The sequence below is a fragment of the Cyclopterus lumpus genome, chromosome 7, assembly GCF_009769545.1.
Source record: "Cyclopterus lumpus isolate fCycLum1 chromosome 7, fCycLum1.pri, whole genome shotgun sequence".
NCBI classification, from domain to species: Eukaryota; Metazoa; Chordata; class Actinopteri; order Perciformes; family Cyclopteridae; genus Cyclopterus; species Cyclopterus lumpus.
Window position 1 is genome coordinate 1,340,470 of NC_046972.1, and position 18,806 is coordinate 1,359,275.

The 18,806-nt window shown below is 41.9% G+C and overlaps 2 protein-coding genes and 1 long non-coding RNA gene across 4 annotated transcripts in view; 2 read left to right on the forward strand and 1 right to left on the reverse strand.

Annotated features, from left to right (window-relative positions):
- LOC117733181 (voltage-gated potassium channel subunit beta-2-like) overlaps positions 1 to 18,806 on the forward strand; it is a 120,848-nt gene that overhangs the window by 53,040 nt on the left and 49,002 nt on the right. The window lies entirely within an intron of this gene.
- LOC117733184 lies at positions 6,883 to 8,182 on the reverse strand. The gene is made up of 3 exons (XR_004609695.1): positions 7,626 to 8,182; positions 7,378 to 7,458; positions 6,883 to 7,015 (listed from the first exon to the last, which is right to left on the reverse strand). It is a non-coding gene; the product is annotated as an uncharacterized LOC117733184 (long non-coding RNA).
- On the forward strand, positions 8,359 to 17,902 carry LOC117733183. Of its 2 annotated transcripts, none has more exons than XM_034536610.1 (8): positions 8,359 to 8,478; positions 15,166 to 15,290; positions 15,541 to 15,804; positions 15,991 to 16,241; positions 16,337 to 16,550; positions 16,642 to 16,789; positions 16,905 to 17,014; positions 17,370 to 17,902. In XM_034536610.1, the coding sequence occupies exons 5-8, from the start codon at positions 16,392 to 16,394 to the stop codon at positions 17,676 to 17,678; spliced, it is 726 nt and encodes a 241-aa protein (XP_034392501.1). In that variant the 5' UTR covers positions 8,359 to 8,478; positions 15,166 to 15,290; positions 15,541 to 15,804; positions 15,991 to 16,241; positions 16,337 to 16,391; the 3' UTR covers positions 17,679 to 17,902. The 2 variants fall into 2 exon arrangements, with proteins under 2 accessions (XP_034392501.1, XP_034392500.1); XM_034536609.1 differs by having other exon boundaries at positions 15,991 to 16,236.

An 18,806-nucleotide genomic window follows, 5' to 3' on the forward strand; every position in this document is an offset into this window, starting at 1 on the left:
CAGTTGTGCGACTTCCTACATCAGAATAGTTTATTTGAGGAGTTTCAGTCAGGATTTAGAAAACACCACAGCACAGAGACAGCACTGGTGAAAATTACAAATGACCTCCTAATTGCATCAGATAAAGGACTCATCTCCGTACTGGTATTATTAGACCTTAGTGCTGCGTTCGACACCATTGATCATGATATCCTATTACAGAGACTGGATCAGTCGATTGGCATTTCAGGTACCGCACTAAGTTGGTTTAAATCCTATTTATCAGATCGATCTCAATTTGTATTTGTAAACGATGAAGCCTCAATGACCACCAACGTTAATCACTGGGCCCTGAACACCTCAGAGATCAATTATCTGGTGATGTGGTTTCTGTAGATGGCATTTCCCTGGCATCCAACACCACCGTAAAGAATCTCGGCGTTATCTTTGACCGAGACTTGTCCTTTAACTCCCACGTTAAGCAAATCTCAAGGACTGCATTTTTTCATCTACGTAACATTTCAAAAATCAGGCACATCTTGTCTCAAAAAGATGCAGAAAAGCTGGTTCACGCGTTTGTTACTTCCGAACTAGATTACTGCAACTCCTTATTATCAGGCTGCTCTAATAAGTCTCTTAAATCCCTCCAGTTAATCCAGAATGCTGGAGCTTGTGTACTCACAAAAACTAAGAAAAGAGATCACATTACTCCTGTATTAGCTGCTCTGCACTGGCTCCCTGTAAAATCAAGAATCACATTTAAAATTCTTCTCCTCACCTACAAAGCCTTGATTGGTGATGCACCATCATATCTTAAGGAGCTTGTAGTACCATATTGCCCCACTAGAGAGCTGCGCTCACTAAATGCAGGGCTACTTGTGGTTTCTAGAGTCCTAAAAAGTAGGATGGGAGCAAGAGCCTTCAGTTATCAAGCTCCTCTTTTATGGAACCAGCTTCCACTTTCAGTCCGGAAGGCAGACACAGTCACCTCATTCAAGAATAGACTTAAGACTTTCCTGTTTGATAGTGCTTATAGTTAGGGCTGAATCAGGTTTGCCCTGGTCGAGCCCCTTGATATGCTGCTATAGGCTTATAGGCTGCTGGGGGATGTTTTAGGATACACTGAGCACCTATCTCCTCTTCTCTCTCTCCTTATGGATGAATTTACATCTCTCCATTGCACCTTATTAACTCTGCTTCCTCCCCGGAATCGTTGTGACTTCACGTCTCATAGGGTCCATTGGACCTGGAGGTGTCTGATGCCTGGTGAGCCGGCCTCCCGCATTGGCCCTGCTGATGCGCCCCGCCCCCCCCCCCCCTCCTCTCTACCTCCATCTGTTTCATGGATTGGAGTTCCATTCATACATTGTCATTCATGTAATGTGTTTATGTAACTTTGTAAATGCTGTTCATTCTGTACACATTACATCTATTGCTTCTGTCCATCCGGGGAGAGGGATCCTCCTCTGTTGCTCTCCTGAAGGTTTCTTCCCTTTTTTCCCTGTGAAAGGTTATTTTTGTGGAGTTTTTCCTGATCCGATGTGAGGTCCTGGGACAGGGATGTCGTATGTGTACAGATTGTAAAGCCCTCTGAGGCAAATTTGTAATTTGTGATATTGGGCTATACAAAATAAACTGAATTGAATTGAATTGAACTTCAATGATGTGACACAACCAATATAAGCCAGTTTAGAGAGCAAACAGGTGGTTGAAGGTTGGAAGGAGAAAGTCTGAGAATGGATAGAAGAAACAATGTGAGAGGACGAGGACAAGTGCGTATGCGAGGTTGGCGACGAGGAGGAGGGCAAGAAATAGGAAGGGGAGGACGAATCGGAAGAGGACGACAAAGAGTGGAAATATCTGATGAAATTCGAGCAACAGTCAAAGACCATGTTATAGTCCACGGACTGACAATGAGGGAACCAGAACTTAGAGGGCACCCCAATTTGAGCCGATTTTCTGTGTGACATTCAGAGAAGAGAACAGGTACAGTACACTGTAAAATGTAATAAGTTGACTTTACTTGAAAAAAGTCAGGAAACCGATTGCCTCAACATTTCTAAGTAAAGTAGCTCAATAATTTTAAGTTCTTAAAACTGAAAAAAACTGAGTTTAGGCAACTCATGTAATTGCAGTAAACATTAGTAGAATCATAAAACACGGGACGAGATGTTAAAACTGTCCATTGTGCCAATGGTATGCACTCACATGAGCTTTGCCGTGATGTTGACAGAGTGGCATGGGAGGTTTATTTCTTAAACTGGGTTAAGATGTCAATTTTGGGACAGTAGTGTGCCTTCGAATCAGTGGGTGTTTCGGCCTTTGATCACTAAACACCCTCAAACAAATGTGGCCAGCTAAAGGGTGATCAAGCCTTAGCTTGTGTCCCATGCCCAATTAAGATTTCCGACGGGACTATGCAAGTCAGGGGCGTCCTCTTCCCTGAGCCAGCCCTACAGCTGACCGCATACCTCATATGCCCTCCTCAAGTTGGAGGGATCTGAATTGGGTTCTCAGGTGGGGGGTCATGAAGTTATAGCCCAGCAAGGGTCCTTCCGTTTGATCCAGATCCACTGGCTGCCTCTTTCAGCTGCTTGAGAAACTGCTCTGACGGTCTGCCGCAGAACCTGTCCTTGGATTCCAAGTTCTTTTAGCAACCTGATGGTGGAAGAAGCCACGAATCCTCTGCATCCCACTTCAACTTGCCAGACTTTTGCATTCCAGCCACGCTGAGTTGCGTCTGCTGCCAACTCTGTGTAACGCAGTTTCTTATGCTCGTAGGCCTCTTCAACAGAGTTTTCCCATGGGACTGTGAGCTCTATGATGTACACAGCCTTTCGTGAAGGGGATCAGAGTACCATGTCTGGCCTAAGGTTGGTAGAAGCAATCTCAAGTGGAAAAACGAGTTGCTGGCCAATATCGACAAGCATCTTCCAATTCTGTACAGATGCATCAATGTACTTGTTCCTTTCCAGGTAAGTGGACAGCCTCTGTGCTATTATACTGAAAAACTCAGTTATTAATTAGGTTAACTATAAAATGTAAATTCAGACAACTTAAAGATGTGAGTAAAGTTAACTTAAAATCTTTAATTATGTTGACAATAAATAGTCAATTCAGATAACTTAAAGATCCAAGTTATATTAAGTAAGCAGTACTAATAAGAAAGAGTTATCTTTACTAGTCCAAGGGTCCACATTACTAGGAAATAATCAGGAAACCGATTGCCTTAAAAGTAAGCTGAACTACAACTACTATTATTCTCAAGTAAGCTGAACTACAACTACTATAAGCTGTTGAAACAAAGATAGAGAACAGTTATAATGGAAGACAACGTTTATTTATAAGAAAAACAAATGTATTTTTGAGTTTTTGTCCTCACACATTTTCTTAAACTCACACAACGTGCTTAAAATGCAGATTAATTTTTATAACACAGACTCTGATAAACACAGTTTTGGCATTTGCAAAATTCCACTACAGAAAACCCGGCATGTCACATACCATGCACATCATGAAGACAGTCCCTTACTGCATCAGTAGATTTTTGAGTGCCTTACAATCTGTACACTACGACATCCCTGACCTTTGACCTCACATCGGATCAGGAAAAACTTCCAAGAAATAGAAAAAAACATTTCACAGGGAAAAAAGGGAAGAAACCTTCAGGAGAGCAACAGAGGAGGATCCCTCTCCCCGGATGGACAGAAGCAATAGATCATAGTCATATGTTCAGATCATCAGCGTTACAGAGTTACATAAACACATTACATGAATATGACAATGTATGGACAGACCTCCACAATCCATATTGTAATAAGTCCGAAGAGTAGGCACATGGCATGTGGAAGACTGTCATGGTCACCCATCACTACTGTTCGGTCCTAGACGATGGCAGTAGCTGTACTCCAGGTGCAGTGAGTGAGGAGAGGCCACAGTGTCTTCAGCATTCACTGTCAGGATCCCCATGGACGTGTGGGACACATGTCCAGAAGGTCACCGGAGTCCTAACAACAATATCAGCATAAAAAACACAATTAAATATCAAATGTCACTTTGCATTTCTATGCTAGAACACACAATGGTTATATTTGTGCCTCACAGCAAAACAGGGCTCCACAAAATCAACCAATCGAAGCATTGAAGAGACACAGACACTAAGACAAAGCTAAATTCTGATAGTATTAGATAATCAAGTAAAAGAAGATGCTCCTCCAGAGTGAGAGCTTTGATTCATTCATTCATTCATCATATGATTCACTGAATGGTTGCAAAAGCTAATAAAGAATATGGATTATCACAAGGACTGGGGTATTTACATATAAGGATGATATTTGAATGGAACAATAATAGCACAAATGTAAATACAACATAATGTAGAAGGGCCTGAGAACAACAGGTTGATGCAGTGGCATCAAACACTAAGTGAAATAGAAATGACAGCTCGTTAGCCCTGATCAGGACCCTTTGGTGGCATCTGCTGTGTTTCCATAGGGTCAAGTCGCAGCTTTACGCCATCCAAAACTCAAATACCTTCAATAATGAAAAACCAACAACCTAACGGGTGTCTGTACACCCTCAACTGTCTGATAGTAGAGGGGTTCTATTAATATCTCCTCTGATCAAAATTGAATATGTGGTTAAACAAAATCATATTCTTACCTAGGCTTGTCTTTTTTTGGCAAACCCGACCTGTGTCCATGTCTGACCTTAATCAATCGTCTCTGCCTCAAGCAGCTACATCAGGCGAGTCTTGCCAAGAAATTTATTAGAACAAATAACGTGATCTGCCAGAATATGCTTTTGTCACCAGCTGGCAAAGCTTATCCCTTGATGTAGGTAACGTTGCCGCATCCGACTTCAATCACTTCAAGTGATTTTAAATCCACATCGCGGACAACATTTTTTTGTCACTGCTGCTTCTGGTCAATGTGCTCGCTACTCCCACAGGAGGCTGATCAGGTTTGCAACCTACCGTTTTCAGCTGTCACACCTGCATCATATTGGCACTCTACTCCTGAACCTCCTGTTGCAGTAGAGCGAGCATATTGCCCAAAAGCATAGGCAACAAAGAAATGGTGATGATGTTACAAGGGAAAATCCTGTTTTATTCTTTTTCTCGCTGTGGCTGAGAGGTTCGCCATCATACGGTTGTTGTTAAATTACTCCTCGTTCAACTTAACCTAACATTACATTTCATCTTCATTCAATGACAGTAACGTTGTGTGACTCCCGTAATGCGGTGCGCACGAGTGAGACAGCCACGGTTATTAATAACCGCTAACAATCTGTCTGCCATTAAAAAAATGCTTAACGTGACGTTAAGTACGTTACTTTTAAATTGGTAAAAGGAGAAACTCGTTTAGAATTTTGACTCGTTTCCCGACGAGGTCCCTTCTGTGATTCCCATGTTCCTGCACCGTTAACCCCATGTAACGTTACACTGACAATAAAAAAAGACATACTTACCGAATTCAAGAGTGGCCCTGAAAGATTGACAATTATCATTGCACCCGCTAATAAGCACGCTAAGTTTGTTGAAATGCAAGTTGTGGTTACACACGGTGGACTTGACGGGCTAGCTAGCTTAAACGCTAGCTAACGTTAGCTTTCGAAATAGAAGACGCAAAGTTAACATCCAACCAATAATTAAAATATGAAGAATATGGCGAAGAGACGACGAAGTTTCCTAAATAGATGAACGGTAGCGTTTTACTATCAAGCTGAAACTTACCTTAAAATAACTTGACACAATGGCGCTTTCTTCCAGCTTCGTCATTCCGCCTGACAAAGAACGTCTTCAGTGGTCAACTGCGCATGCGTATTCGAGTCGAGCGCTGCCGAGTTTCTCCGAGCTTTGCAAATGGATCCTCCTCACTCAACACAGGTTACTTAAGATGATAAGTTTAATAACTTCACTCACCAGAAAGTGTTCTTTACCAAGTTTCTTTAAGTATGGTCAACAAAGTAAGCAGACATGAGTTAAGCTCACTATTTTTTTTAAGTAAGGTCACCAATTACATTTTACAGTGTATGCTACTGTACCTGTTCTAAAAGATATTTTATTTGAGCAGGAGATTCAAGAGCAGCAGGGTCAAGAGCTAAATGAGAATCCCATTCCCACCAATGTGATAGTGCTGGACAATGTCAGTTTCCACCGAGCTGCTCAGGTAAGGGAATAGTTTACCTAACATCAATGGTCAGTTTATGGCCTTGTACCTCCCTCCATACTCTCCTTTCCTGAATGCGATTGAGGAGTTTTTCTCCTAATGGAGATGGAAAGTGTATGATAGACAACCCTACACCAGAGTAATTATACTGCAAGCCATGGAATTAGCCTGTGGTGATATGTGAGGAATCATGTCAGGGCTGGATATGGCACACAAGAGGCTTCTTCCCCCGTTGCCTCAGGAGAGAAAATATTGCTTGTGATGTTGACGAAGTGCTCTGGCCTGACCCAGCCCAAAGACAAGAAGAAGCACATTGATGACATGTTGACTCCTTTTAATTGTTGTCCCTTTTACTGTAGTATTGTATACTGCAAAAAAGGAATTTCAAGAAAGTAAAAAAAGCCTTGTATCAAGAAAATAAGTCTTATTCTTTGCCCAAAAAGAATATTAATCTTGTCAAGCATGTTTTGATTAGAAAAATTATCTCATTTTAAGAAAGTATGCCTTACTTTTTCTTGATAAGATATACCAGCTAATTTTGAGCTAGAATGAACATGTTTTACGATAAAACCCAGTGCAGTGACACGATTATTTGCCTTATTTTAAGAGTAAGACCATTTGCACAACTTCTCAATTGAAGAATGCCATGAAACAAGGACAATTAAAGTTTTTTTATTATTATTATTATTTTCATTGCAGGGCAGAACCTGCTGAAAATTATATGACCCTTGACTCAATTGCATCCTGAATCACAAAAGAACATGCAGTATCCTGCAGCATCGGCATCTGACTGCTAATTGATTGTTCATCTGAAGAAGAAAGAATCATGATTGCTGCATTGCTGCCAAGACATCATTCACACCTCTCTGAAAAACAGTCAAGAAAGAAGAGCAAATTAAATCCAAACAGTCCAGTCTTAAAATTGTTTAGCACACAATCTCTTTTATAAATAATAAAAACATTAATAAAAGTAGCATCAATACAATGATGCTTTTCAACAAATTGATAAGGCATTATTAAAAGTAAATTTAAACTATATGAAATTATCCTAACTAGATAGCAGAGAGCAAATACAAGGCATTATTCAAATTAAATCTCATGGAGATACAAGTTAAGTTGCAGCTAATGGAGACTAAATAGGTAACTGTAAACTGACTTGGATTTGACATGCAGATAATCAACAGAGCCACAGATGAAATGAATGTAATAATGTTGTATGTAGACAAACCTGTGAAAGATGGTGTGTTTATCTTGCAGTCAACATAATAGCAGTAGCTTGTCTGGTCAGAGTGTTACGCCTGATGTCATCCTTAAAAAAAAGAACGCATAATAAAACACACTGTTGCCACAAACACTGATATGCAGTGATAAAATAGCATGTTATGACAATCCAGTTGAGATTTGTTTTGAAATGGTGAGACATAAAAAGATTGATAATAAAGCTTAGCTGTGTACTGAAGGAAACAACAGACTTACCTCTGACTGACATGATGCAGAAGAGTCTACAGCAGGACATGACCCAACAGTCATTACATCTTGCACCCTGTTGTCCACCACTGCTTCATCCGTTTGATGCTCTCGGATTTGCACCGTCGCATCAGCTGGCCTGTATGCTCACGCATTCACCGCTGAAGAGGCTTCCGGGCCTGCTGTTGACCTCTCTCTCCGTGAGTTGCTGCTGCCACTTTCCAGGTGTTCGTGGTGGTTTCTTCTAATGTGATACCATAGCGAGTTGTAGACTCGATACTCTTTGGTGCATCCATCAATTCCACAAACAACGCGAAAATCTGGACTGCGACTATGAGCAGTATTAATATGACTCAATACAGATTTGAGAGTGAGAGCCACGAACACAAAGCAAATAACACAGCGCCAAATCATTTCCCCCGTATTTAGCCTGAGTTAACTAACAGTTAGCTAGCTAGCTGGAGTCCGACCTGCGTTTGCCCCTGCTCTGTCTGACCCGTCTGAACCACGACCTGGAACGTACCATAATTCAGTGTCTTATCACGGCAAAAACGACTTACCATTTATCAATTATCAAATGAGTGTGACTCGATTTTAATAATTATAAAGTAATATGAACTTATTTAGATGAATATAATTTGTATAAATGCAAAATAAACTCATTTAGGCTGAGTGCCCACCCCCGCTCCCTCTTGGAAGATGGTGCAATCCACCCTGTCGCGCTTCTTTTTTTTTTGGAGTCCGTTGCAATTTTAATTAACTAGGCCTATGCAGCAGCTATTCCGGAGGTCACCTGCTGCTGCTCGACATTTATGTCAAAAGATGGACAAACTGGACGAAGTTACAATTGCCACACTCAGAGGTATGCTACAGGGGTTACTTTTATGTTGTGCTGGCGTTGTTTACCTATCTTAACGATTCGTGGATTTGCTAATGGGCTAAAGTTTAGCAGCTAATCTACAACAAAAAACCGTTTGGTGTTGCATTATGATTACCATCTAGAAATAGGTTAACAGGTCTCGGACAGATTTTAGCTAACATTCGAATAAAATGTCACTTAAAATATTGATAAAAATGATCGTATCATGTTTTCAGCTGATTAAATGGTGTTAAACTAAGCTTTAACTTCTTACCTTTCGAGCTAAATATCGTTTTAATTATTTGAGTTAGCTTTGCTTATACTAGAGCCAGTAAAAGGACGCTAATGCCAGTAAATTAGCCGTGCGCTGGTCTTGGCCTGATCCGGCCAAACTTCTATCGTCGTAGTAAACACACAGCGCTTCTGTTTTTTCGGGGATATTAACTTGTTACAGAGTCACCAAAATGCTGTCAACATATCCAGGATTGTAGTTCTGTCCTTCACAATAAGATATCACGCTTCAACAATTCCAAACTATGCAATAAAAGCTCCTTAGTTTCCATTTGAGTCTATACCACCACCTGCTGGATGTTTTGTTAAACTCTTCTCATGTCAGTCAGTTGAAAAACACCAGCTCATGCATGAAATTTAACAATTATGCACACACACACATCTTGTATATAACAATTACTATCAACACAGTGCAGAGTAAGAGTTATATTACAACTAAAAGCACAAGTATTCATGATTGAAAAGCTACATTGTTAAAGCAAAAGACAAATGACTTGTGCAAATCTTTGAAAAGATGATAAATATGTATTTAAATACAAGACACCAAAATTAAATACAAAAGAGACCAAAACTAAATACAAAAGAGACAAAAACTAAATTAATCTGGACACAAATAACATTCAAAATAATCCTCCTCATCCAGCTCCTCGTCCCAGCCCACACACGTGGTGTGATACCACGTGTGGCAGCGGTCACACTGGACCCACGACACCAGTCCCTCGGAGCTCTCGGGAGGGTCGGCTTCCCTGCACTGGCCACACTCCCAAACTGTCTCCATGTCTTCAGGAGTGTGACCTATTCACAGAATAGAAAACAACAACTTTTAATTAAAGAAAATGATCAGATTTTGGCATACAAAGAAAGTTAACATTAAGTACACTACCAGTGGACGTCGTGGGTCCAGCAGACGAGGAGCTGGATGATGAGGTCTCTGCAGGTTGGGACGCTGTATGAATAACAGAAAAAGCATAACCACGTTTTGTTTAGTCTTCATCATGACTAATGTCATAATATTGTTTTTTTCAGGTTACATAAAGCATTTACAGTGAGAGGGAGAGGAAAGTCTTTGTAGGCCACATCCTGCTGCCGATGTTGAAGGCTATAAAATAATAATCATATTTTATTATAACAATACTAAAATACATACTGCATTCAGATTTATGTGTGAATCCAAATGGAGGGGCGGGAGCCGCCAGACAGGGTAGAGGAAGTGGGTGCCGGGCCGGTCTTTTCGGCCCGCTGCTGCTCTCTTGAGCCTCTGGAGCTTGAGCCTCCCTCCTTGCAGCTCAGTCCTCCGCTCCTTCAATGACATCAGACATCTCCTGGGCTGTCAGTAACCTGGCCTTGGTGACGTTCCTCCTGACCTTACCGGTGTGGCGGTTATAATTGATTTCGGCCAGGAGGTGGGCCAGGTCAATTGAAATCCGGCCTGATGTCACCAGGGGATGGGTGGTGTAAGGATTGGGATTGGGAGGGGGAGGGGTAGAGAACGAGGAGAGGTAGGTGGAGGTTGGTTCTGGGGATGGGGTATAGGGGGTGGATTCAAAAGATGGGGGAAAGGGCCTTGTCTGTTCTGTCAGCCCTCCCTTCAACTGACTCCTTCTCACTCATGCAGCCTAACGTTGCCACTGACACTCTACTCTGTCTTCCTCTCTTGATTCTCTCTGTCCACTTACGACTCAAAAAGTCCTCTCCGGCTCCGTGGCTGTCCGAACCAGTGCGCGCCGAGAGAGCCACTATGCGAGCATCGGAAAGGAAATTGCGAAAGTCCAAACACGCCGACGACCTGCTCGCCTATCACTCTCTTCTCTCCTCCTTCTCTGCAGCCAAAAGTCTGTTCTACCAATCCAGAATCGAATCCTTTGTCTAACCCCAAAAAGCTCTTCTCTATTTTTTCCAACCTCCTTGACTCCCCTGGTCCCCCCCCCCTCCCTCCACCCTTCTACCAAGCCACTTTGTTGACTACTTCACAAAAAAGATAGATGACATACGCTCCTCATTTACTAATCCAGCTTCTATAACTACACCTCCAGTAACTTCATCTTCTTCCCCATCGCTTTCCTCTTTCACCCTCCTGTCTCCCAATCAAATTCTTACCTTGGCAATCTCTGCCCGCCCAACCACCTGCCACCTTGACCCCATCCCATCTCACATTCTCCAGTCTATTGCTCCCGACCTTCTTCCCTTTCTCACCCATCTTATTAACACCTCCCTAACTCTCTGAAGGAGGCAAGAGTCAACCATCTCCTGAAGAAACCCACTCTCGACCCGTCTGAAGTCAATAACTACAGACCTGTCTCTCTCCTCCCCTTCCTTTCCAAAACTCTAGAGCGAGCTATCTTTAACCAAGTCTCCTATCTCCACAGTAACAACCTTCTAGACCCCCACCAGTCTGGATTCAAGTCGGGCCACTCAACAGAGACTGCCCTCCTTGCTGTCTCTGAGCAGCATCACACTGCTAGAGCAGCCTCTCTCTCATCTGTCCTTATCCTTCTAGACCTTTCCGCTGCCTCCAGGACCTGGGTATCTCAGGCACCGCGCTCTCACTCTTCTCATCCTACCTAACCGACCGCACTTACCGGGTAACCTGGAGAGGATCTGTGTCTGAGCCTTGTCCTCTGACTACTGGGGTCCCTCAGGGCTCAGTCCTTGGTCCGCTTCTCTTCTCTTCTCTCTGTACACCAACTCTCTCGGCTCTGTCATTAGCTCGCATGGCTTCTCCTACCATAGCTACGCTGACGACACCCAATTGATCCTCTCGTTTCCCCAATCTGAAACACAGGTAGCAGCACGAATCTCTGCCTGTCTGACTGACAGCTCTCAGTGGATGTCCGCACACCACCTGAAAATTAACCCAGACAAGACTGAACTTCTCTTCCTTCCAGGAAAAGGCTCTCCCACCCACGACCTGACTATTAACTTCAACAACTCAGTGTTGGCTCCGACTCCGACTGCCAGGAACCTCGGTGTGACACTCGACAGTCAACTCTCCCTGACTGCCAACATTACCGCAACAACACGCTCCTGTAGGTACATGCTGTACAACATCAGGAGAATACGACCTCTTCTCACTGGCACAGGTTCTGGTCCAGGCTCTGGTCATCTCACGGCTAGACTATTGCAACTCCCTCCTGACAGGTCTACCTGCTAATGCCATTTGACCGCTACAGCTTATCCAGAATGCGACCTTCACTGGTTACCTGTGGCCGCCCGCATCCGCTTCAAAACATTGGTACTTGCGTACCGTGCTGCGAACAGATCGGGTCCGGTCTACATCCAGGACATGGTCAAACCGTACACCCCACCTCGTTCACTTCGCTCGGCTTCTGCCAATCGGCTTGTAGTTCCGTCACTACGAGCTAAACACTTTACGATGTCACGACGGTTTGCTGTGCTGGCTCCTCATTGGTGGAATGAGCTCCCCATTGACATCAGGACAGCAGAAAGTCTCTACATCTTCCGTCGCAAACTAAAAACACATCTTTTCCGACTGTACCTTGAATAGGGAAGGTAGCGCCGTAGTAGCACTTTGGTAGCACTTAAATGGCTCTTACTGATAGCACTTTGTAGTTTAACTTTATTGAGGAAATTATACTTGCTTGATTCTTGTTGTTCTGAGTTTGGACTCATGGTTTAATGCACTTATTGTAAGTCGCTTTGGATAAAAGCGTCAGCTAAATGACATGTAATCTAATGTAATGTAATCAGGCCCAGCCCAGGAAGATGGTGATGGGGTTGGCGGAGGAGGTGAGGAGGGCACACGCCGCGGCCCGGACGGCATGACCCGTGACCAGTCAATGGCCATTGGGTCCAGAGGGTAGAGGCCACACCTCCTGAACCCAGCCACCACCACTCTCCGATCCTTCACCCTCTGGTAGGAGTCTCTTAGGACCCTTGAAAACTCCTTATTAGAAACCAAGAAGGAGTGGCTCACTGCCGACAGATCTCCTGTAACACCAGAGAAATCTGCCGTCCAAAGAAACTCACATCCAAAGGCTGAAGGATGTGAGACGTATGTAGTGGCAGGCACAAAAGAAATACCCCCTCCCTCTGCCGCCCGGACCAGCTCTGGATCCAGGTGGGAATGATGTCCATCCATGCCCCAGCAGCGGGCGCTCCGTCATTGCAAACTTCAAGAAGTGCCCGACAAACCACTTCCTAAACAGCTCACTGTCAATATACCCTGCTGGCGACTTCCCGTAGAAGGCATTGGGAACCCCTTCTTTGTTATAGGGGCCCCCTGGATATCCCCCCTGATAGATGATGAAAGGGGGGGACATCCTCCCCAGCCGCGTTGAGGCAGGCCAGGACGGTGATGTGGTCCCTGGTTCCCTGGACCTGCCTGTAAGCATGTTTAGTCCCCCGGGGCACGATGATCTTCCTTCTGGAGGAGTCCAGCTGAAACCCTGCCTCGTCGCAGTTGTATATTTGAAGGGGTTTCTCCCTCAACCCGTGCTCCTCCAGGGTGGTGGTGAGGAGCCTAAAGTACTCCTCTATTGGCCCCCTCTTGGCACAGGATGCCCTCCCACGGTCGATGATGTCTGGGGTCCGAGCGGTAAGGCGATGGTGGTGCTGCTCTCGGAAGTTAATCCACCACGTCTTGCCAAGCACGGTCCTAGGTGCTGCCTGATGGCGCTGATTATAAATGGCCAGAGCGTGGGCCAGGACCTCCTGAAAAAACATTAATTTTCAGAAATTAAATTAAAAATGAGTTTTAAATGTCTTAATAAGGTTGATTAATTCTATAAATTGCCAGTTCACCATGTATAGACACATGCATATTTACCACATACATATACATATATATATATATATATATATATATTTACCTTAAACTATTGCCGATTTACAAGATTTTTCTATATCCATTTTTTCTTTTCCTCCTGTAAAGGAAAACACTCACAGACACACATTACCTACCTTTCTTTTCTCCTTCTTCCTATCTTTCTTTTCTGCTTCTTTCTACTCTTTTCTGCTTCCTTTCTCCTTGTTGCTGTCTTTTTGCTTTTCTGCTTCTTTTCTCCTTCTTCCTATCTTTCTTTTCTGCTTCTTTCTACTCTTTTCTGCTTCTTTTCTCCTTGTTGCTGTCTTTTTTTGCTTTTCTGCTTCTTTTCTCCTTCCAATCTTTCTTTTCTGCTTCTTTCTACTCTTTTCTGCTTGCTCTTTTCTCTTCCTTCGCTCTGTCTTTTCAGGCAGGAATATGAACCACACAAGAGAGAAATTTACTCAACAACATTACATTTTATGAACTTTATATATAACCTAGCACTGTATTATATATTATCTACACAGACATTTCTAATCACATTTTGCATGACTTGATGTAGCCTGGCTTATGAAAAACAAGGAAAAACATGTTATTATGTCTGCCTTTATGTTTTCAGAGCTTTAAACAAACAGCTCCCTCCCTTTATAGTGCTGCGATTATGTGTTCGTTTTGCCCGCTGACGCAACATTTTTATTTTTTTTTTCATCCGTCAAACATTTCTGCCAGCCCCCTCCCTCGCCTCGGCAACAGTCTACGTCACACATGATGGCATATTTTCATTGGCTAGTGTGAAGCTAGCGACAAAATGGATTCATATGCTAGCTCATATTAGCAGTACGATGAAAATACAGAAATACTTTTTAAGAGTAAAGAGCGTCGCCCGAGTGTTCTTATGCTTTCTCTTATCAACGTAACTTTCCTGTATTATTTAGACATGTAAACGTCCATATATCTTAATGTATATGTATAAAATAATTCCACTTACACTTTAATCGCGAGCGCCGAAGAAAAATGCCGAGAAAAAGACCGGAAACTGCGTCACGTCGGTTTAGTCCGGATCAGGCCAATCATAGCTTTTGCTGTCCAGGTCAGGCCACCGTTACATTAAGTCTAATTAAGCTTTGGTTCCATTTTGTTAATATTAGGGTCTGTAAATGCTGAAAAAACAACAACACCAGGTTGTAAAATGTTAATGGTTAATTGATTAAGCAGTGCACATGCCCAGGCAGGAGCCGGAGCCCTTGGAGCTCTTTTGCGCGCACAGAACCCCGGTTCAAGGCGCCCGAGTTTAATCTGTATGCTAACGCATTTGTTTTTAACGTGCCAATTGTTTATCAAGCTTTACAAAATATATTAACTGACATGAAATGTGAATGCATTTTATCTAGCAAGGCTCTATTGTCACTCTTACTGTAGTTTGCATGGCTTCAATATATGTACCGGTAATTTAAAAATGCTGTCAAATTCACTCACTGCTCTTGAAGTAAAAATAGGAAAAATTTGTAAAATGTCCAAACAGTGCTTATTGTACAAGGGGTGTTGGCAAAAGTCCTCACCTGCTATGTTAAAATCTGAGGGAATTCAATGATAACCTTTGTTTCTTGGCCCTGACTAACTGTTCTATATTCCAGCTGCTAATATTGGAGAAGACTTACTCCCCTCGCTTTCCCGAGACGACATAAAAGACCTCTTTCCTGGTCCTGAAAATTTCTTGAGGCAGCGGGCTATATGGCTTGTTGTAAATAAAGATGAAAAGGTCAGGTTTGTCTTTCACAGTACAACATAACTGTTTAACTACAACATTTTTCCAATATCACAGTTTAAATCTGGTTCATATACATAATTATGTCATTAGTTTAGACATTTCTGCTTTGAGTCCATTTCAACAGTGGATATAAAATAAAAAAGTGCTTTTTTAATCCCCAAAATGATAAACGCTTAAACTAACAAGTAAGAACATACTATGACAAAGTTACACAATAAATGTTTGTGTAAATGTGTTTTAGGTGGATACTGCTCCCGAAATTCAGCAATCACCCCCCACTGGAGGCAGTGACCTTTCAAAAGAGGAGGCCAATACTTCTAAATTTGTGACTGTCAAACCCAGAATACATAGTCTTCACAGACAGTGAGCTTGAACAGGTGCGACGCTCCTTTGAACAGAAACGGCTGGGGACCGAGCACAATGTGACCCTATCCAGAATGCCATGGCAAAGCGACTGGTGGATTACTATCCAATGATAAAAGACAGGTCATCAAACAATGAGTGGGTGAGTAGATTTTGTCATTTTTGCTTGTTCCTGGTATGTGTTAATAATGAGATTTCTGTTCATACAGTGCAAAATCGTGACAGAAAGTTCAAATGGAGCAAGACATTGCCGAAAGCTATAATTAGAATATATGAAAGTTTGAGCCTATTGTCATTTTTTTTAATGTTAACTATGTATGCCTCGCAGGAGCATGTTGCCAAAAAGCTCATGAAGAGACTCTCAAATGTCAGAAGTCCAAAGAAGGCCAAAGGTCCTCCTTCCAAGAAACCACGACAAGAAGTCAGTTCAGACGTTGCAACTACTGACTATGACGGAGATTCCAGTACATCCACCATTATTCTGGAATGGTCACATGTTAGTCCCATGGGCATCCCAGTAGATCTGTCACCTAGAACCAGCACCCCACCGCAGAACCGGAACAGCAGTGATGAAGTGATGTATTTATTGTATTACGTTTAATTTGTCAGTTTTACTTGTTAGTTTGGAAATCTCATGTCCCCTTTCCACCATAACATTCCTGTAATGTCTTCAGCTTGTTCAGTTGACATCATGGACAGCCAGAAAATCCAAGCAAGACCCTCCAAGAAATGTACAAGTCCAAAAAGCCAAACAAAGCTGCGGTAACTCATTTGCTGAACATGGAATTTGACTCTCGAAGACGCTTCATGACCTCTGATGTTTTAAAGGAGCAAGACAGAGCAACAAAGATTCTAGAGGCTTACCCTTGTTTCAGAGAACTGGATCATGTAAGTAATGTTGTTGTTTTCTTTTTTAAGAAGAAGTCATCAGAATGTACTTTTTTCAGTTTTTTTTTCTTTATCTGAATCTATTTTTCAGGTGCTGGATGAGCTGCAGCGAATCATCCAACTGACCAACTCCCAGTACATATCAGAGATGCAGAACAGATGGAAAACCTTCTATTCAAAGGTCCAGTTTTATGGAGTGATGAAGATGGCCATGAAGCCTCCTAAAACTTTGAATGGAGGTGAAATCATAATACATTGACTTGTTCATTTTATATAATAATGTCTCGTAATTATTTATTATGTTAAAGTTATTTATGGTACCACCTTGTATTGTCCCTTTTTCCATTAAACCAGTGGAGCATATCACAGCTGTCTTCAGAGCGCTGCCACTGCTCTTTCCGTCCAGCTCTTTGCCACCGAAGAAACTGGGCTCAAGCAGCGAGGCTCTTTTCCATGTCCTAGCGGTGAGATTTACAGACTTACTAAAACTTTTCATAATATATGTTACAGTTTTTCAGGCATACATTTTATATTAGGTTTAGTTACTTTGAGATAAACTTTTATCATTTCAAAAGCTCCAAAGGGGAAGTGTTTTCCATAGTGTACTTAATGTAGTACTAACATCATTGGAACTAGCTGTGCATTCAGCATTTGCAGTGGGCTTAATGCTGAGGGGTTACTGTGACTGTGTTTTAAAGTACAATATGATTTCACTAATGTCCTAGTCTAGGTCTTAAGTGTATGTTACTTGCAATTGGGCTATACAAAATAAATTGAATTGAATGTTTTTTCTAATCTTGATTTATTTGTGTCATCTAGACTTCCGAGGATCCTAACGGTTTCATGCAGCAGCGACCCCTGTCTTCTCCGGTTCTGCTCGTTTCTGAGGACAACTGCATAATCGCCATCGGAAAAACACCTGTGACCACCTTCACCATGGACAGACTTAATGAGGGACTTCTCTACGTCATGGCATATTACTATGTCCTGCACATGACCTACCCCAAGTGCATTTCTACACTACTGTCAGTACTGCAGACAGAGGTACTTCAAGATTCAATTCATGAGCAGGACTTGACCCCTCACTACAAAAAAGTGATGGGTGAGTGGAAGTCATTCAGTGAGTGAGTCCCTTTGTCCATCACTCTGCCCCACTCTTCCTGTTGCAAGACTTTCAAAGAAAGTTGGTGTTCTGTTTTAAAAAAAAGTTCACAGTTAGACACATTTGTTGGTGAGATTGAAAACCTTTCCTGTGGGATAATATGCTGCAAAGCAGCTGCAACATGGTGTTTATTGCTGTAGTATGCTGCTACAATAACTGATGGGTTTTTTGATAGTGAGGTTCAAATCAAAACTGGCTTTTCAATCTGTTAGATTATGATAGCTCTTGAATGTGGAAGTCGTACTTTTTTGGATGTTGAGTTGAGCAATTGTATTGCAAAGTTAATAAAAAAATATTAAATGAGAAATGTTTGGTGTCTTGATTTAAGACAACACTTATATTTGTTATGCTGTTTTAAGAAATTATGTCTTATTTTAACTACTTTTATGCTCATTATCAATCCCAGATGAAGGTGTCAATTCTTAAATTTAATTTAGTCAAGAGACTTAAATTCTAATTTTAAGTAACTTAATCTTAATTTTTTTTTCATTGCTTGTTTTAGAAGAATTCGGCTTAATTTAAGATTTTCTGTCTAGTTTAAAGTCTAATTTTAGTCTTTCAGAGCCAAGGATTTTTGGCTTATTTTAAGAAATCTTGTCAAGCAAAAAAAGCTTACCCCATTGGCAGATTTTGCTTGATATAGGATGATTTGATTGAATATAATAATTTTCTGCTTCTTTCTAGAAGGGCTGTTTTTGCAATGCACTGTAGGCCTACTATAGTAGCCTACTATAGTAGGCCTACAGTGCATTGTAGGCTGTATAATGTACAATAAACAAAATTGTATGGCCTTGAACATCGTGCTTTCTATTTGTTACAGTAACAGTACTGACTGCTCAATAGATTTGGACTGGTTGCAGGTTCATTTCAACAAAGAACAAGAATTACAGTATCACAGAGCCAAAGGACACGTTTGTGAGATGCAGGGTACAGTACTATAACAATAGGGGTACAAGGAGGAGGAAGAACAAAATAATTTCAAAGAGCAAAGCACAGTAGTAATTTTTGATCAAGTTTTCGTTCGTATGAAATTTGTTTTGAGATTAAAAATCTACTTGTTTTGAACAATGTGTTTTCTATTTATTGGTGTATTG